Consider the following 19,808-nt stretch of genomic DNA (forward strand, 5'->3'; position numbering starts at 1 on the left):
CATAAAAGTGGTATCTTCCAAATGAATAAAATATCAAAGGAAACTGAATGCGTTCTGCCTCCAGCTAGGTTAATTTGTCTCGGAATATTAAATACTAATTTAGAGTTTTAGATCATTCACGAACAAGAAGTAATATATATATATAAAAGATGAATTTGAGTTAGGATTTTTGTGAGTAGAATGAGATGAGAATGAATTTTAGTTGGGAGAAGAACCCTCTCAACATAAAAACTGTGATCTCTCTCCTTTCCTTGAGTTTGTTACTCTTATCCCTCCTCTTTTTATGACTTAACAATTATTTTATTTTATTTACTATGAAATTTTTTATTTTATTTTTATATTATGAAATTATAATTTTTTTTATATTTTAAAAAAAGAAAAAATACATAAGATATTGCAGTATCTAATTTTTTAGGGTTTAGGGTTTATGCCTCCATTAACTTATTTTAAAAAAAAATGAAATATTGTTAAAATATTTGTTAGAATAATTTATATTTATAAATATCGTTAAAAAATTATCATATAATACATAACTAAGACATCATCTACAAGATTTTACAGGTTAGGGTAATAACCTTGAAAATGAGAAATAATTGTTCAATCTACGTCATGCGTCTTTAAGGAATGTGATCGAGAGAATATTTGATATTTTTAAATGTTCACAATTTTTAAGTCAGCACCTCCATTTTTATTTAAGACACAAGTAGAACTTGTGTTAGCATGTAGAGCACTACATAACTTTCTACATAAAGAATGTCGTTATGATGAATTTTCAATTGAAGCGGTGGACGAACCTTCATCTTCAATATTACCGGTTAATAAAGATCATACTTTTGAGCCTATTATTCAAACCCAGGAGCAAGAGCGAGAAAACACTAATGCTTGGAGGACCAATATAACTATAGATATGTGGGTGAATGTTATTTAAGAAATAAGATATTATGGAGAATTATTATTATTATTAATATTTATGTAGATATTTTTATTATTTTTGTCTTTGACTCTTTTTAAATTTGAATGTATGAAAAAATTTGAAATCTTATCATATGTCAAAAATCCACGAAAATTCTACAAAATCTCACAAAATCCATTAAAATCTTAATTTAAAAATCTTACAAAATCTATTAAAATCCTGATTTTAAGTCTTGTAGAATCCTGCAAAATCTTAAAAGTCATGAAAATCCTGCAAAATCTTTTAAAATCAGCAGGATTTTTTTTAACTAAAAAAGTCATTTAAAATCCTAATCTAATACACTCCTTAATTCTCTCCTATCGAGTTGACTTTTATAGGAGTAAAATCATACTTCTTCTAGTCATGATTCTATGAAATTAAAACTAATTAATTTAATTAATAATATTAAATATATATATATTTTAAAACTAATTATAATGTTATTATTACTCTAATATATATTTATTAAATGAAGAGAAATGACTTTATCTAAGAATAATTCTTATTAAAAAAATTAGTGCAAGAGATATTTTAGATTCTTTTTTATTTATAAGTATCAAACTTGGAGTTGGCACTAAAAAGTTTACAATAGTGACGCCCCACCCTGCTCAACCTCCTTTTAAATTGATTCTTATAAAAATATCATATAACAATTTTGATTTCTTTTATCAGATGGAAATTACAACCTACGGGAGAAAAAAGCAACAAACTAACTCCCTTAGAGTATGAAGTTCCTGGGGGCATCAACTTGGAAAATAAAGGATAACTACCTAGGATACATAGAATAACTGAGATATACTTCCGATACCATTGGCTCCAAAAATAGCCAATCTGCATATTTATTTCCTTTTTTCAAAGAATTCTGAAAGGAAATACCTCAAAGGGAGAATAAAAAAGGGTCTAATGCTGGAAATTAGAGGAAAATTAGGATAAACCTGCGACACTCTTTCTTTTATGAGCAGCGAGGAATATTACAAAATCATAAGAAAATAAAGAAAACAATAGCTTTGATATGAGTCTTATAAAAAGACCAGAAAGAGTATTACATTTTTTAAATAATGAAGTATTATAAATGCAGCATCACAGATTTCAAATCAATGGATAACATTTGTTTTCTATCTTTTTTTTTTTTTTTTTTTCATTATTACTATCTAAATTCTAACATTTCACTGAGTTTTCTCTTCTACGAGGCTGCAAATTATCTGGAATTAATTTTACCTTATAATTGCACTGGGATGTGGCCAAAAGCTGCTTTAAAGTAAGTGACAGTTTCCCAGGAAAAAAATCAGGACGAAGGCTCATCAATACGAACTTTAAGATGTTTCAGTTTCCACAAATCTTCAGAGTTCAGATACCTAAATGGAGGCATTCAGTGATTAATACATGACAGTTTTCAGATGTCACGAATTTTTCCTTACTGATTCTACTTCAGAAACCGGCCCATATTTCTAATCCAGCAATACCTTGACCATCTCTTCCTTTAGCAATGCAATTACAAGAAAGATCTTACAAGAGTAAATTTATTGAAAAATTTAGTAAGGCTCTAAACTTGAGGCTCATCATTCTAAAAAGTAAAAATATATTCACCTTTTCTTCCCTAATATATTACAGATACTTGCTCCAAACAGAAATATATAAAGAACAATAGTGGTGCAGGAGTTTTAACAAGAAATGAGAAATATATAAAGCATGGAAGGAAAGAAGTGCCTCGCAGCATATATAGCTTGCTCACAGAAAGAGTCTACAAAAGGTCTACTTTCGACCTGGCCTACTTTCATAATCACACCATGACAACCCAGATAGACATTTCTTCTTTTCTAACCTAACACCAGCATTGCAGGCATCATTCACATCCTTATCGAATTCGATGAGATCACAATGATCTGGTTAATTTTGTGCCACAATTAATTAAGTGCCATGGAACAAAAAATTTGCGCTCCCTGGTTTTTGTAAAAGAGAGATGCAACATATATCAAAATGTATACTTATATTAACCACATGAAAGGAGTATACAAATTTAGAATAATAATCATTTACATTATACAAGTTCCAGAAAGTACCAAAAAAGAGAAAACTTGCTGAACATCGTTGTTCTGAAGTCCATATATTGAATGTACATTACACTTTTGTCATTGGATTGTCATGCTTACACCAACCCATACACAAAGAAAGACTTTGGGTTTGTACAAGAATGGAATAAATCACATTGATTCCATGTATGAACATAGAAATGCCGGGACCAGTCATTTTCAACTTTAGGAGGTTATATATCATATCAGTGTTTGATACATTATCTACATTCAATTCCAAAGCTTCAATAATCCTTCCTTAGCTCCATTAGGCAACATACAAATTTGAATCCAATCTATTATTGGACTCAAGCTCAACCCAACTACACCCTGCTAATTTCTTTAATCCGGTGCCTCTCATACTCTTCCGAACCTTATTAGCATCATCCCATCTTTCAGAATATGCATACATATTAGATAACAAAGCAAGAGTACCGACGCCAACATTTTTGCCCTTGAGGTGTACCCTAATCCATTCGGACATCCTTTCATTACCATAAACCTTGCATGCCTGAAGAAGAGACCCCCAAATGGGCCCTTCAGCTTCAACAGGCATGCTTCTAAGGAAAGCCTCAGCTTCTTCAAATAAACCAGCACGTCCATACATATCCACCATGCAACCATAATGCCTCATCTGCGGCACAATGCCATAAAAATCCCTCATTGCCCTGAAAAACATAACCCCTTCATTCACCAAACCCGCATGGCTGCATGCAGACAACACCCCAATAAACGTAACATCATCAGGCTCAACCCCTTCAACCAACATGCGGGAAAACAGCTCCAACGTTTGTTTCTCATAACCGTTCATGGCAAGGCCACAAATAACAGTGCCCCACGAGATAACATTCTTGTGCCCTATCACATCAAAAACCTTAAACCCCATTTGCATGTCTCCACACTTCACATACATGTTAAGCAAAGCGTTCCCAATGTTGCCATCAACCACAAGGTCGTGTCTTGAGTCGATGTACGAATGCACCCATTGCCCCAAACTCAAGGCACCAATAGAGGCACACGCAGTTAACACAGTTACAACGGTTGCCTCATTAGGCTCAGCTTCCTCACTAAGCACCATTCGTTTAAACACAGCGAAAGCCTCTTCGCAATAACCACCACGAGCGTAACCCATCAATAACGTGGTCCAAGAAACCACGTCTCTCACAGACATTTTATCGAACAAGTTCTTTGCATTCTTCAAAGAGCCACACTTCGCGTACAAGTCCAATACGGCATTGTGGAAGACAACATTCCAATCGACGATTAGCTTCACGCCGTGAGCGTGGACGGACTTGCCGAGTCTCAGAGCCACGAGAGATGAACACGCGCTCAACGTGGCGACGAGGGTGGCTGCGTTGGGCTTGATGTTATTGGGCTTTGAACGAAAGGCGTTAAGGGCTTGGGCCTGGAGGCCGGACTTGGCGAGGCCCGAGACGAGCGAGGTCCATGAAACGACGTCGGGGGAGGGGATGGATCGGAAGAGGCGCGTGGCGGCAACGACGTCGTGGTGGGCGAGGTAGAAGTGGAGGAGCGAGTTCTGGATGAAGAGGTCCAAGTAGTGGCCCGATTTGACGAGGTGCGCGTGGATTTCGAGCGCTTTGGAGCGCGTATGGTGGGAGGAGCAGGTTTTGAGGGCGTGGGTGAAGGTGTAATGGTTGTGGGAGAAAGGGTGGGAGAGCATTTGGTTGTAGAGTTCAAAGAACGCATCTCGTGAGTTTGCGAGGATCGATAGTAAGGGGTTCAACAATTGGGGGTTAGGGTTGTTGATGAGTTGTTGCTGCGCGCGAATTGCTATTTGATTCAGATTCTGAGCCTTCATAGGTTGTGAAAACGGGTTGACCCGGTTACTGTCACAAATTTATCCAATTCGGTTACGGGTATGTACTATTTAGTATATATAACATAACCTAGGTAGATAGATAGTGTGTGGTAACACTGGTGATCGTTCGGTTGTTCAAGTTCTCAACTCAAAAGGTGCATGGTTTTCTTTTCAATATTGGGATTGTGAAATTCTATGGCTCGGTGGAGTTTTGATAGGTTATGGAAGTTGTAATTTAATCTTTGGGTTAACAAATTTAGGGGCTTTTAAGCTATTATGCAAGTGTCAAAGGAGGGTTTGTGTATATGCGTACCAGATGTTTGAGGAAAGGGCTAACAAATGGAGAGAAAAAAACTTTTTTTTTTTGTTTTTAAATTTTGTTTTTGTTTTTATTTTCTGGTATTTGTTCTCATTTTGTTTTGTTAATTCCTTGTGTCAGGGGTTTGGTTCAGAAACTTGTGGCAGGGCAAGTGAGCAATAAAGCATGGGGAAAGCTTCGAGGGATAAGAGGGTGTGGTTGATTTGTCATACAGTGTTATTTTTTTTTTTTAGGGTGTTGCATTGATGCTTTAGCGAAATTGGTTTTCAGGATATCTATTACCGGAAAGCTAAAGAGGAAGGTTGGCGTGCTCGAAGTGCCTTTAAACTCCTTCAGATAGATGAAGAATTCAACATTTTTGAAGGTGGGTGCCTGCCTTGCCCATCAAAGCCTGTTTTTGACTGTTTGGCTTTGTTGAATTTTCATAGCAGAGATGGGTCATAGGTTGCCCTCTGTCTTGAATATTTAAATAGAAATAGCGTCAGCAAATAACCCTTACTCTCAGCTTCGAGATTAATTTTTAATTTTTGCAGGAGTGAAGCGTGTTGTAGATTTATGTGCTGCCCCAGGTAGCTGGAGTCAGGTACCAGTGATGAAATTATCAATGCCATGGCATAGGAACTCTCAACAAACAGACATTTAACAGCGTTTTCCATATTTTACTCTATAGTTAGTATGCTTTAGCTTCTCAAACTTGAGAAACAATTCATGATTTGCTGTTTTGCTGAAAAAAATAGTTTTGTGAAGTATGAGAACCGAGTTCCATCTCGCACATGGACGAGAGTTGTTGATGCTAGAATAGTGAAGCAGGATATATAAGTTATTACCATGCATTCACAGGAGGGAAAAAGAAAAGTCAAGATCATGCATTCACTGGCCTTGTTTGTCATACGTGCATAATAATTGATTTTTATATGCAGGTTTTGAGTCGTAAATTGTATCTCCCAGCCAAGCTTGCACCTGATGCTAAGTAAGTTGGCTTTCCTTGAAAATTCTATACTTTGTTAAGGATTTCCTTGATGTTGAGGTTCGCCCGTTTGCGTACGTAAGTTCTTGCCAAGATTTAGGATTGAAATTAAGCTCTATCAAACTTATGTTTACTTTATTTGTTAGTCATTATGTAATTATGTAACATGTACAATTGATAACTGTATTATTATTGTTGTTATAATAATATAATTAGGAAAAAAGAAGCATTTCATGCTTCTCTATATTTTTTAGAAAATAAAATAAAAAAGAGAAATAATAGAGTGGGTGGTTAATTGTTGACTGCAATTTATGGAAATAGAGAACCGAAACTAAATAATAAAAAAGAATAGTAAGAGAGAAAGAGTGGTTTGGAAGTAGTTATATAGATAAGATAGTAAAAAAAAATGTGTACACAAAAAATGAATATTCTCTTATTATATGAATAGATGAATAGATTAAACATTTGGCTTCTTTTTGATCTAAAATCTATGGTCTTTTTAAGGGAGTTTCCCTTACAGATACGTTGATGCATTGATGGATTGCATAGCTCTCCTTCATTGATTGCTTTTTTTTCTTCTTTGCTGTTTGTGTTTTCCTTTTTACGTTGAGGAAGATTCTCTATCCTCCAAACTCCTTGTTATTATTTTTCTTTTCATCTTAAAATTTTCTTATTTTATAAAAAAGTGTCTTCAATTTCTTGCTGCATCATGATATGCAGGGATGAAAATCTTCCTCTTATTGTAGCTATTGATTTGCAACCAATGGCTCCAATTGAAGGTGTCATCCAGGTGCAGGGTGATATAACTAATGCTCGGACAGCTGAAGTGGTACACAAGCAATATTACTTTAATTTTTTTTTTTTCATAGATGTCTTTATTTTATTTGGAAGACGAGTTGAATAAGCTGCATGTCTCGGTAGAAATATAAAATATATGTGAATCTCTTGCTTATCTAAACTTCACTCCTCAAATTTCATCAAGAGATTGTATCTTTTCCTTTTTAAACTTTCTACTTCTAAATTTTATGTGAATAATGAAAGCAAGGTATTGGAAAGATAATGTTAATTAGCAATTTAGTTTTGGTTCCCTATTGAAACGTGTGTATGAATTATGAGTTTCATTTAGTATGTTTGTTTCCCGATCTTTTGAATTTCAACTGTGTGGCTTTCTTTTGATATGCTACTTCTTTCAAATTTTTTTTAGCTAGTTGCTTTTGGTACATGTAACATGTTTTAGGGAGAGAGAATGGTGGAAATAATGAGAAGACATAGTGTGATAATATGGACAGTTAAGCACAGTATTACGAAATAAATTTAATTTGTATGTATGGATTCGACATGGCCAAGTACGTTTCTTGATGTTCATAATCCTTTTCTGCTAGAGTCTATGATTTGTTGAAACTTGAATGGATTATATAGAACTTGTTTATTGGAGGTTGCTTTTTCCCGTAAATTAAATTGTCTTGAATGACTGTTGTGATTAAGTTTATGAATCCCTCTTTTCTGTCTTAATTTATTCAGGTCATTAGACATTTTGATGGTTGCAAGGCTGACCTGGTTGTGTGTGATGGTGCTCCTGATGGTAAAGAAAATGCTCAGTTTAACTTAATTATCCCTTCATACTCAATATTTATGTTTAGAGAAGCACAATTTCACACAAAAAGCTATTTTTATGAAAAGCTATATACGATGTAATACATAGAAAAACTTCTTATTTTGTATGTAGTTTAAGAAAGCATGTTTCGTATTTTGCAGTTACTGGGCTTCATGACATGGATGAGTTTGTACAATCCCAACTCATACTTGCAGTAAGTACTTAATTTCCGTCCTTTTCTTCTTGTTGTTTCCGCTTGTTATCTATCATTATTCAAAATTGGGGATGTAAAAAAGAAATTTGAAGGGAATAAAATCAGGGATCACTCCTTTGATGCAAGAGTTTATTAATTTTTGTGAATCCTTTTTACCCTCTTTCGATGTAAGAGTATATTGGTTTCTGCTTCTTATTTTTGATCAATCTACTCTTGTTTCTATTAAACACAAACTACTGCAGTAATTTTAGTGATTGTCCCTCATCTTATATCAATGGTTGTCAATCTCGAGCGATAACTTGTAATAATTAACAAGTTTATGAGATTGGTCAGTCCCACCTGTGCAACTCGAAGTAATTTGAGCAATCTTGTTCAATCTTGAGCAATTTCGTCCCCTCTATTGCTAAAAGCAAAAATTAGTCTTAGTTTTTTATTTGTTATTTTAAGAATTTGGGTCATGTATAAAATTTTGCATGATTTGCTAGTAAACATTGCTACTTTAATATTGTAATTTGTTATTTTACTTTAATATGGAGTTTAAATGTTGAGTTATTATGTTATTTATAATATTATAATATATTTTTTTATATTAAGTAAACTCTTAAGAGTTTATGATTTAAATTTATAGGATTTCAACGAGATTACATAAACTCTCGAGATTGACAACCTTACTTATATCAAATGGGTTACTCCTTGATTTGCAATGAGTGTCATGGTTTTGTTTGGCTATCTTGGGTTTTTGCCGAATGCTAACTAGTTTCCTTGCAGGGGTTGACAATTGTCACTCATGTACTTAAGGAAGGAGGGAAGTTTATTGCAAAGATATTTAGAGGAAAGGACACAAGCCTTCTATATTGTCAGGTATTTGAACTTCCCCCTTGTGAATAAGATTTTTTAGAAAGTGAAGACTTTGAGCATGTGCATAATTCGACATTAGTGTATGTTTTGCATTCATGTCTTGCAGTCGTCCAATTTTCAGTTAGCTTTCGTAAAATATATAGAAAAGTGACAATACTATCTTCGCTCGGAATGATTAAGAATGAAGGAACATTGCAAACCTGTGAAAGCTATGGAAGTAATCCTTACCACAGAGATTTCCGACTTTGGTAGTTAGCTCATCATAAAATGTGTAAACTTTTTTGTGCAAAAGGAATGACAAAACTCTCTACAATGAGTTACACCAAAATTCTAAAGGGAAATGATGAGCCAATTGGATGCTAAGTTTTTACAAAATTTTTGTACTTTGAATGAAAAGGAACACCATTAAGTTACTTTATTGATAAACAAAAGAAGTACACTCAAGTAAAGATAAATTTTATGAACCGATTCCATCACTATGAGTAAGCTTTTTATCCGGTTGGGATTTAGAATCTACTCATGACCGAATCTAAAATTTTAGTTGTAGTTGTGAAATTGTTGTGCAGTTCTACTTTCTGCCAAATTCTCATAATGTAATAATTGGCAAGTAGTAAAGGAAAATAATTGTCTCTGGAAGCGCCCTGGTCTTCTCTTATTACTTAGTTTTTGCGATTTTCTTTTTTCTGTGATCCTAGAATCATCATTACACACCATGTCACCACCTTTTTGTTTGCAGCTAAAATTATTTTTCCCTGTGGTGACGTTTGCAAAACCAAAAAGCAGCCGAAATTCCAGCATAGGTAAGGATTTATTTTTCCCACTACTTTCTTTCTATTTTTGGATATGCATACGTTTCAGCACTTTATAGTTTTGTTATGATTATGTAAGGGGATTTATCATTGCTTAGGAATTTGCAGTCATGACATTAATTAGGAGTTGGCACTCTTGACATTAGTTAGACTTGAGAGAAGCTTATCTATCCTCTCACAAATGTATATGAAGTTTGAACTTCAAATATACCACTTGTTGAAACACCTTTCAATTATAGGTGTCTAAGCTAGTTTTGATCTCTCTAACTATGCCATTGCCAAGGATGTAGTTTAAAATCATAGAAAGGTGGATTATGGTATTTGTGCTAATTCTAAGTGTTTCACCCTTCCAGAGGCCTTTGCAGTTTGTGAAAACTATTCCCCTCCTGAAGGATTCAATCCGAAAGATCTTCATCGCCTTCTTGAGAAGGTTGGAAGTCCCTCAGGAGTAGATGATACAGGTATATGTTTGTCCTTATAGTAAAACTTATATGCAATTATAGACTAGAAATTAGAGAATTCAGCTTCATAAAGTTACTCATGAATACTGTATGCTTAATCATCGTAGCCCTGGTCCCTGATAAATATTTTTGCTGATTTCATTGTATCATCACGTGTACTTATTTCTCATGGCTTTGGTCTCGAGTAATTAATGCGTATGGGTTTGCAGATTGTTGTAGTGGTTGGTTGGAAGGCCCTAATAAGGTGTATATCCCATTTCTTGCTTGTGGTGACCTCAGTGGGTATGATTCTGATCGCTCATATCCACTACCTAAAGTTGCTGGGGGAACATATCAGAGTTTGGATCCCGTGCAGCCCCCTATTGCCCCACCTTACAAGAGAGCTCTGGAGTTAAAAAAGGCTGCCAGTCAAGGATTCCGAGAACTTGAAAACCTCTCATTGGATTCTTGATCGTTGTTTATTCATAATGTCATTTGGAACTTTTGTTTTTTCTTATGATATGATTTGTGTTTTGATAATTATTAGCGTACGTGCGAACTTTAACACTTTCTTTTCTTTTGTACCATCATTGCTGCCTGGCGAGTCTTTTGTTGTCACAATATTTGAAATGAATACAAATTATTTTATAGATAACCATCCAAACATGTAAAACTGTTTCGCTGGATGATGTTGATCAGTTGATGGTGTTTGACTGTGGCTTCATATCAGTATATTTCAACAAAAGACAAGGTGAATATGGTGGCAGTGGGAAACAATTGTTGGGTCATTTCTTTTATGGTCTTTTTCACGGGTTAACCATTGCACCTGACCTGATCCATATCTGTCGAAGGGAGCAATCAAACTTTGCATGCTCTTGGGGTATTGTTACATTTTAAATTTATCCATCGGTTGATATTTAACAAGTCGTAATTTGTAATTTGGTTATCCAAGTTCATATTTAACTACAATGATCAGTACGACTTCTAAATTGTGATGCATAGTTATTACTAATTAGATGGATTCCTTGCAAAATTTGGGGTGAATTTCTAGTGCTCTGGCCAAAGGATTGTTGAAAGTTGATAGTTAGCGATAGTCACTGATTTTTCAGCCTTTGGTTGAGTCAGGTTGACAGTTGCTTTCTGAGTGTGGGAGAACTGATGAAAGTGGAAACTCCTGTCCCTGACTTTGCTTAAGCGTGGATCAACCCCTACTGCTGAACTACATGCTTGGGGTTGGGGTCTAGCGTAATTGATAAAGAGATTGTATTAAAATTATTTATGCATTTTTTTTACAAATGAGAGAATAAAAGAGAGAAATAATATTTTTTTATTATATAAAAAGATAATGTAAATAACGTGGTGGGCATAAATAGAGAATTACAATAAATATCAATCTATATCCTGAGTGTTTAAATTCATCTCAAGCCCACAACCCATTCTAAATTGTCAGTGGTATAATTTATAATCGCAATTCATTCTCAACAATTATTTCATTTAGATGCATGGTTTGACTTTTATTAAATAATTATTATCATTTTTCTGAATATAAATGTTCAAAACATGTACTAAAAATATTTTAGTACAAATAATTTGAAGTTTAACAGTCAATTACATCTGTCTTGAATTGGTCCTTTTTACAGAAAATAATATATAATCAAGTTGATCCGCAGTGCCATAAAAGAAATTAAATGTTGCATAATTCGAATGTTATATGGAGAAGCTCGTCCTTTTTTAATTTTTGTAAGAAACAAGAAAGTAAAATTTATTTGTGTATGGACAAAAAAAAAAGAGAAAGAGACGATTGGAACCAAATGAGAACTAATAACATTAATATGTTCCAAACTTTCATTAAACAGAAAAGACTAGAGTCTGGAATTCAAACTGATTTGAACCAATGTTTTATACTAATGTCTCTACTCAAACTCCATTATATTGCCAAAGAGACAAAAGGACTGACCTCTATTTTTGTACTGATGAACATGACAATTGAAATCAAGAAGTCACATCCTTTTTTAATATACATACATGATACATCTCTTGCATGCTGCAAACTTGAAAAGACTTTCTCAACCAAGATTTGCATAGAGACTCAACAGGGTCTCTCCCTAGAGGAAGAGGAATGTAAGAACTCAATGCAATCTTCTACAGCCTTAGCACGATATGATGAATCATTAGGATCTGAGAATGAACGTGACCTTACCAAAGTGGATGAAGAAACCTTCCTGGAGGATCTCCTTCCCATAGAAACAACTCTAATGGAACTTGCTACCTTTGCTCCAAGCCGTAGTAGGAATCTTACAGGTGACAATAAAGGATCTTTGGGGAATCTTGAAAAACTCCAATTTCCAATGACCCTCTTCCTGTTTCCTAATACACCATGTTTGAGAAACATGGTTGGTTTCTCATTGACATCAGGACTGAAGCTTACTCTCTTGCTTTTTCTCAACATTTCAAGAACAATGAGTCTTCCAATTGCACAAAAAGCCAATTATTTCTATTTTTCTTTATGTCTGAGTGGGAGTAGCTGCTATAGGGGACAGTTTGCAAAGGTTGGCAAATAAATATATATAGACACTATTTTGAGGAAACATGCTAGCTATAGAAAAATAGAAAGAAAGGTATAGTAATTAGTAAGTTTGAAGTTAAATCCTTAAGAGGGTGAATGTTTGAAGAACATTTAAAGACATGTAGGTGCAAGAGAACAAACAAGGCTCAAATACGTGCATGAGACATGCACACATGGGCATGTTGCATGTGGAATCCAAATTTACCACTAATGTAGGAGACCTACCATTGTCAAGCTAATTGAGAGGCAAAGACTGAAGTGTGAACAGCAGCAATATTTGGATAGAATTTCTCAGAGAAAAGGGGTTTTGGTCAAAAGACAAAGTGGTGGAGCCATGAAGACTCAAGAGGGAGACAAGAATGAAAATGTTAAGGTTAATATAAAGAGGTAACAAAGAGAGAGAAAGAGGAGGGAAATGATGGATACTCTTCTAATCAGTGTTGCTTTTGAGCTGGTGTTGAAGGGCCTACACCTGCTTTTTCTGCCTGTTTGTCTTCGGTTATGTTTCTAAAATCTGAAGTTTAGATCCATATGTTGTGCAATGGGAGAAAGTGAGAGTGGGAGGGAATATGTTTGAATATGGGGCTGGCGTGAAAATTGGGGAATTGCATAACCTTCTTTTTCTTGGGGCCTTTTTCCATGCTACTGTCAGGAAATTCTTAGAGAGAGATATGTGCCTCCATTATGAGCTCACTACAGTTTTATTTCTTAGGTCACAACTCATACTTTATGACTAGTTGGATGCATTCATTCTGTCAGAACATTTTTTGGTTGTACTGTCTTACATACATGTCATAAAAATTAAACAACATGAATTTACTAGAAATGTTGAGGAATTATAATAAATTTAACTATAAGAGATGGCTTTTGTAAGGAAAATTGGTATGTTTTAAAATTTTAATACGCTTGTAATAATTTCTAACGGAATTTGAAGATGCATGTAAGTCACCATTGAGCGTCATTATTCTTTATGACATTGATAGGTATGACTAGTGATAGTTCTTTTCTAGTTTTCTCATTTCTTCGCCAAACATATAACATCCTTTGTTAATTTCTTTATACATTGAAGCAGATTGTTGGATTATGTAGTCATTGGTGCCTATCTTTCAAATGTTATATATTCCTGACATTACAAGTCCTGATCAAACAGCTTCCTCCAAAGGTTTCTATTTGTCCTCGTCCTTTCAGTTCCTTTCTGGATCATATTGATCTGCCAGGTGCTTTAAAGCAGAACTGACACAAATAAATTTGTATTCAACAACTGATTCATACGTTGAAATTAAGTGAATGTACTACTTGGTAAAATCAAAAAGGAACACCAAAATTACTAGCACAAATAATTCAATATTTGTGTTCCTTAATTAAGAAACATGATTTAATCCCTACCTTGAACAGAGTTATATTAAAAAATATCACTATTTTTAATATGGACGGACTCAATAAAAGGGAGTGATATATCCTAATTATATATATATATAATATATATATATATATATATATATATATATATATATATATATATCCAAAAGAGATAGGTAATTTAATTCATTTCTTGATTTTATGTACCTTATATGTATGTAAAATAGATGTTAAATTTCTCTTTGATTTTAATATTTTCATGTTTTGGAAGGTTAACATAATGAGGTAACGAATGGTCATGGATACTCTTCTAATCAGCGTTGCTTTTGAGGTGGTAGTGCATGGCCTACACTTACTTTTGTTGTCTGTTCTGAAATCTGAAATTATATCCCTGTGATGTGAGAAAGTGAGGACTTTAAAATTATGGAATATATGTTTGAATATGGATTTGGCGTAAAAATTAAGGAATTGATTATCTTCTGTTTCCTGTGCCTTTTGAAATTATATACGCCACTTTGTATAGTAGAAGTTTTGTAGGGGGGAAAATGTGGCTCCATTATGACCTTCTGGATGAAACAAAATGAAGGACAAATTTTGTAATTCAGTAACTCCTTTTTTTTCTTTTAAGATAGGGTAAGATAGAACAGAGTTAATATTCATATTTCTCATAAGTACCATATTAACTTCCAGATAATTGTTCTGTCAAAAAGTAAAACAAGATCCTTTTCCAATTTTCTCTGTAATAGCAGAGAAACTAACTACTATAAATTTAAGACAAAACATATGGTTGTCCTTTTTTGTACTAATTCGGCAAATATGTTAATATTTTTTCTTCCTTTGGCACTCTATTATCTTTTGAATAACATAGCTACTTCTGGCAAATTTTAGTTTTAGCAAATGAAAGAGGATCTGTTTTTGTACTTTTTACCCCTAACAAGTAACAACTAGTTTTTCAATCATTTTTTGTGTAATATTTTATGAGTTAATTACTTATATATTATCAATATAAAATTTTTTATACGGGAAGTCAATCAGAACTATTAATAATATTTTTATTTTAATTTAATTAAATAAGCAGATGAAAAAATACTATTAATAGTGTAAAAAAATTTTACACCGACAGTATATAAGTGATTAACTTATATTTTATACGTGCCATTGTGTATGTGGCCAGCTTAACAGAACTGTTGGCCCAAAGTAGAAGCCCATGATAAAGCTTGAGGCCCGTAACCCTGTTTGTCGTCTTCAATTATTTCCAACGTTAGGAAAAGAGAAATCTAACCCTAACCCTAACCCTAACAGAGATGATCCTCCTCCGCAGAATTGCGGTTGCGAGCAGTAGCAGGTCATACTACACGAGCAGGAGCAAGAAACCAAACCTCTATTCCAAAATCAGCCCCCTCGGAAGCCCCACAGCCAGCGTCGTGTCGGAGCTCGACGATTGGGTCTACAAAGGGAACAAACTTCGAGTCGCCGAACTTCAACGCATCATTCGAGACCTTCGCAAGCGCAGTAGGTTCTCCCAAGCCCTTCAGGTCACTCAAATGCTCAATTCTAAATTATTATTCCTTATTCTTCAACCCTCATTTGCAAATATCAAACTCTGCTTTAGGGGTGCTAAACGAAATTTCAGTTCAGTTCAAATAGTTCGGTTCAATTCGAAATACTTCAGTTTTAAATTTGAGAAAATATTTCCCCAAACTGATAACACAGTTCATTTTTATTTGATAAATTCAGTTCAGTTCAACACTTTTACTTTGCTTGGTTTTAAATGGCTTGTTATTTGGTGCAGGTGTCTGAATGGATGTGCGAGAAGGGTGTGTGCATATTTTCTCCGACTGAACACGCGGTTCATTTGGATCTTATTGGCAAGGTTCATGGATTTCCTTCTGCAGAAAGCTACTTTAATGGCTTGAAGGATCAACATAAAACCGAAAAGACCTACGGTGCTCTTTTGAATTGCTATGTTCGGCAGCGCCAAACTGAGAAGGCTCTCTCCCATTTGCAGAGGATGAAGGAGTTAGGGTTTGCTTCTTCGCCTCTGACTTACAATGACATTATGTGTTTGTATACAAATATTGGACAGCATGAGAAGGTTCCTGATGTGCTGGCTGAGATGAAAGAAAACCAGGTCTTGCCGGACAACTTCAGCTACAGGATCTGTATAAATTCTTATGGTGTGAGGTCTGAGTTTGGTAGAATGGAGAGTGTGTTGAAAGAGATGGAGACTCGACCAGACATTGTAATGGACTGGAACACTTACTCTATCGTGGCCAATTTTTATATAAAAGGAGAACTTGCAAGTGAGGCTGTTTGTGCCCTGAAGAAAGCTGAGGAGAAGCTTGATAACAAGGATGGCCAGGGTTACAATCATCTTATCTCTCTTTATGCCCGTCTTGGACTGAAGAATGAGGTCATGAGAATATGGGATTTGGAGAAAAGTGCTTGCAAGAGGTGCATAAACAGGGATTTTACGACCATGTTGGAATCTCTGGTAAAACTTGGGGAGCTTGATGAAGCTGAGAATGTACTGAAGGAATGGGAATCCTCTGGAAATTGTTATGATTTTGGAATCCCAAGTATCGTGATCATTTGTTACTCACAAAAAGGTTTGCACGAGAAAGCTGAAGGCATGCTTGAGGAATTACAGAAGAATGAAAAGGTCACCACCCCAAATTGTTGGTCTGTAGTGGCAGGTGGATACATGAACAAGGGTGAGATGGAGAAAGCATTGAGGTGCTTTAAAACGGCCCTCTCTTTGTACGTGGAAGGTAAAGGATGGAAGCCTAACGCGAAGTTGATTGCAGAGCTATTGCGTTGGATTGGTGATAACGGCAGTATCGAAGATGCAGAAGTTTTTGTTAGCTTATTAAGAAATGCTGTTGTCCCACCAAACAGACAAATGTATCACACCCTAATCAAGACTTATATGCGAGGTGGTAGAGAAGTGGACGAGCTTTTGGATCGCATGGAAAAAGATGGCGTCGATGAAAATGAAGAAACTAAGAAAATCATTAACATGAAGAATGCATAAGTTTTGAAACTTAATTTCCCGACGATGTTGATAGAAGTGAATCAAGGGACAGGTTCATTTTTTCTTGGCATTGAGCCATATATACGAAACCCCTCAATTAAGTTCTTGAACATGGCAAGCGTTGTCACTTTGGTCCTACTAAGATCACTTATCAAAGGGACTGGGCGACTAGTGGGAAAGACGATTTATACATTTAGGAGTACTATGTTTATTTAGTTAACTCGACTGTCTTGCCCACATGGCAAGTTATGTGCCAATGCGAATTTGACCTTAAACAAGCATATTTGTACAAGTGAACAGGGATCAAATCAAAGTGACGTTACTCTGGACTAAAATTAAATAAATGAGTGTGCCTATGGCCATTTTCCATTTTTGTGAAGGAGAAATGTATAGCCATCTCTCTTCTCCCTTCATAATCGGTGATCCATCATGGGTCCTTAAGAAAAGATGTCTCTAGCCAAAAAGACCTTAAAAGTAAGCAAAGCCTGCCTATAAGATCTGCATAAAACACTCTGCATATAAACAGTTTTAAAAATTCAGTCAGTAGGAATTTGATACCCAACGTACACAACATAAGTGAGAGTTAGTGGTAACAAAAAATCATTCAAGCATTAAGCATTTAAAATTGTAATTATGCACAAAATGAAGCTTTATGCTGGTGGAAGAATTACTGATGTGATGTTGAAATCCACTTGTGAGTTTTAAATTTTGATGGCTAACGTGGACAAAGTGCTTCATATGATTTATACTGGACAAATATATACTGATCATTAGATGTATTGATTTAAAAACCGAATGGTCCCCATAAATTACGATAACCAATCCTGTGCCTTTTTTTTTCCCATTACCGAACCCGCATCTTCCTCTTTCATCACCTCTAATCAACCACAATGCTTTCATATAAAGCAAGTGCTAAAGTGCTAATAAAATAAGTAATTCAACTTCAAGTCCTCGTACATTCTTATTTGCTGTACAAGTCTGTACTTGTACCAATTCATACCGATACCAATCAATTGTTGAATCGCCAGTGGAAAGCATCAACCACCAGTGCTGTGTTTCGCCAAGCAAAGGAACTTATGACAGATGAAGGTCACAGACGCAATACAGCGGGAGATGCAAGGTGGCAGAGGTGTGACAAAAGTGCATTATACTATTTTGCTTTTAAAATTTATAATGACTTAAAAATATAAAATAAAATAAAATAAAATAAAAACATTAATGGTTTCAAATATTCAGTCAAAAACCAGCGGCTCACAGTTGAACCACTTCAGGAAGTGATATACCCCAAAACTCGCCATAAATTTTCTAACCTAATTTGCAACTGAAATTTACTATGACTTGCAACAGATATTTCTAACTTCATTTGCACAGCCGATATAAGAATCACAGAACTATTGCTTGATTTCTGAAAGAGTAGATAAATCGAAAGGGAGGAAAACTGATCTCACTCCAACTGATATTTCACTCGACACTTTTTCATATTAGCCCCAATGATGTACTTAATTTTCGTCACTGTCTAAAGTGATCAGACTTCAAATGTTGATCAGGATACAAGCCAGATTCTAACATCAGAAAAAACATGGTGAAAGGACCTATTTTTAATTTAATTACATACAGAAATTAAATTTGGCAGCACTAATCACATTTTGAGACTTAGTAATTGATTGACTCACAAATATATTGTATTATGGTATAGTAACATTACCGAACAGAACATTCATATCATCAAGTATCCAACAAGGAGACCAACAGTAACAATATCACTGCTGTAAGTAAACTAAAGTGAAACTGGAAAAAAAAAACCCACAAAACGAGATCAGTTTTGACTGAAGACTTTGGCGATCTTCTCAGTAGGCACCAAAGGGAGATAATTGGAAACCCTATATCCTTTCTCGGCGGAGGAAACAACGACCTCATTATACTTCTCAGTGCAGTAAGCGGCCTTAGGCAAAACGGCGTTGGTCACGTGAGGGAAGATCGGAAGCTGGTTAAGCCTCCGCCACGCAGACACGGCGCATTGCTCCGCCGTGGGCTCGTACTTAGAGTAAACGGTCTTGGCGAAGCCGGAGACGCCGTCACGGCGGACGTCGGAGACGACGGAGCGGGCCTGGGAGGAGACCTTCTTGACGTTGGAGGGAACGTGGCGGTCCAACTCGGCGACCTTGCGATCGGCGTATTTGAGGATCTCGACGGGGACGAGGTGGAAGCGGTCGTAGACCGGAGCCACGACGGTCTTCACAGCCTCTTCCACGGTGTCGACGCCGGGCTTGAGAGGACCGGCGCGCTCCTTGGCGTATGAGTAGAGGATGGCGCAGCGCATGAGAGCCTGAATGGTCGCGAATTGCACGAATTCAAGGTACTTGAGTTCTTGCTCTTCCTGAAAGTGATACCAAATTCAAATCCTAGATTAACAACACAGGCATAGTAGAATAGAATACTCTCATCATGGAAACTCAATCTAATTAAAAACCCTAAATAAACAACGCACGCATATTAAAAACTCTCGTCCTCGAAATTGAATCGAATAGTATGCAAAACCCTAAATAAATAGAGGAATATGGAAGAGGGAGCGAGCGTACCATTTGTTGGGGTTGGGGTTGTGTTTCTGTTTCAGCGGCCATGAAGAGAGAGAGGTTTAGGTTTTGGTATTGAGAGTTGGAGAGGGAGGTTTAGGTTTTTGTGGAAATTGGGAAAGGGGATTTGGGGAATTTATAGAAAGAAAATTGGTGTGATTGGGAACGACAAAACGCGTTTCTTCTTGATGGTTTTCTTCCCAGCGGGGCTCATCTCGTAAAGCCAAACGCTTTC

General features: G+C 35.6%; 4 protein-coding genes and 1 long non-coding RNA gene across 6 annotated transcripts; 2 read left to right on the forward strand and 3 right to left on the reverse strand.

The window, feature by feature from the left end:
- Positions 1-2,920: 2,920 nt before the first annotated feature.
- Positions 2,921-4,840, reverse strand: LOC109804294 (pentatricopeptide repeat-containing protein At1g08070, chloroplastic). The gene has a single exon (XM_083066636.1). It carries the CDS (start codon positions 4,838-4,840, stop codon positions 3,290-3,292), a length of 1,551 nt encoding a protein of 516 aa, XP_082922762.1. The 3' UTR covers positions 2,921-3,289.
- Positions 4,831-10,770, forward strand: LOC109804293 (S-adenosyl-L-methionine-dependent methyltransferases superfamily protein). 2 transcript variants are annotated; one of them, XM_020366103.3, is made up of 12 exons: positions 4,831-4,898; positions 5,280-5,351; positions 5,430-5,523; positions 5,693-5,742; positions 6,080-6,129; positions 6,847-6,955; positions 7,648-7,708; positions 7,882-7,934; positions 8,703-8,795; positions 9,529-9,592; positions 9,955-10,062; positions 10,272-10,770. In XM_020366103.3, exons 2-12 carry the CDS (start codon positions 5,325-5,327, stop codon positions 10,511-10,513), a joined length of 951 nt encoding a protein of 316 aa, XP_020221692.1. In that variant the 5' UTR covers positions 4,831-4,898; positions 5,280-5,324; the 3' UTR covers positions 10,514-10,770. The 2 variants fall into 2 exon arrangements, with proteins under 2 accessions (XP_020221692.1, XP_020221691.1); XM_020366102.3 differs by lacking the exon at positions 4,831-4,898 and adding an exon at positions 4,929-4,995.
- A 1,072-nt stretch (positions 10,771-11,842) lies between these two features.
- On the reverse strand, positions 11,843-12,364 carry LOC145953059 (uncharacterized). The gene is made up of 2 exons (XR_014430608.1): positions 12,242-12,364; positions 11,843-12,146 (listed from the first exon to the last, which is right to left on the reverse strand). It is a non-coding gene; the product is annotated as an uncharacterized LOC145953059 (long non-coding RNA).
- Positions 12,365-15,106: 2,742 nt separating this feature from the next.
- On the forward strand, positions 15,107-17,379 carry LOC109803486 (Tetratricopeptide repeat (TPR)-like superfamily protein). The gene is made up of 2 exons (XM_020365090.3): positions 15,107-15,501; positions 15,759-17,379. Exons 1-2 carry the CDS (start codon positions 15,271-15,273, stop codon positions 16,998-17,000), a joined length of 1,473 nt encoding a protein of 490 aa, XP_020220679.1. The 5' UTR covers positions 15,107-15,270; the 3' UTR covers positions 17,001-17,379.
- Positions 17,380-18,660: 1,281 nt separating this feature from the next.
- LOC109803487 (Rubber elongation factor protein (REF)) lies at positions 18,661-19,808 on the reverse strand. The gene is made up of 2 exons (XM_020365091.3): positions 19,580-19,808; positions 18,661-19,377 (listed from the first exon to the last, which is right to left on the reverse strand). Exons 1-2 carry the CDS (start codon positions 19,619-19,621, stop codon positions 18,817-18,819), a joined length of 603 nt encoding a protein of 200 aa, XP_020220680.1. The 5' UTR covers positions 19,622-19,808; the 3' UTR covers positions 18,661-18,816.

This window comes from Cajanus cajan, chromosome 1 (assembly GCF_000230855.2).
Source record: "Cajanus cajan strain Asha chromosome 1, NIPB_CcT2T_4, whole genome shotgun sequence".
Taxonomy (NCBI): Eukaryota; Viridiplantae; Streptophyta; class Magnoliopsida; order Fabales; family Fabaceae; genus Cajanus; species Cajanus cajan.

Coding starts and splice junctions, on each gene's coding strand:
- LOC109804294 (XM_083066636.1), bottom strand. CDS start 4,840: ATGAAGGCTCAGAATCTGAATCAAATAGCAATTCGCGCGCAGCAACAA.
- LOC109804293 (XM_020366103.3), top strand. CDS start 5,325: ATGGGGAAAGCTTCGAGGGATAAGAGG. Junction 9,593..9,954: donor CAGCCGAAATTCCAGCATAG/GTAAGGATTTAT, acceptor TCACCCTTCCAG/AGGCCTTTGCAGTTTGTGAA. Junction 10,063..10,271: donor CTCAGGAGTAGATGATACAG/GTATATGTTTGT, acceptor ATGGGTTTGCAG/ATTGTTGTAGTGGTTGGTTG.
- LOC109803486 (XM_020365090.3), top strand. CDS start 15,271: ATGATCCTCCTCCGCAGAATTGCGGTTGCGAGCAGTAGCAGGTCATAC. Junction 15,502..15,758: donor GGTTCTCCCAAGCCCTTCAG/GTCACTCAAATG, acceptor TATTTGGTGCAG/GTGTCTGAATGGATGTGCGA.
- LOC109803487 (XM_020365091.3), bottom strand. CDS start 19,621: ATGGCCGCTGAAACAGAAACACAACCCCAACCCCAACAAATG. Junction 19,378..19,579: donor AACCCCAACCCCAACAAATG/GTACGCTCGCTC, acceptor TATCACTTTCAG/GAAGAGCAAGAACTCAAGTA.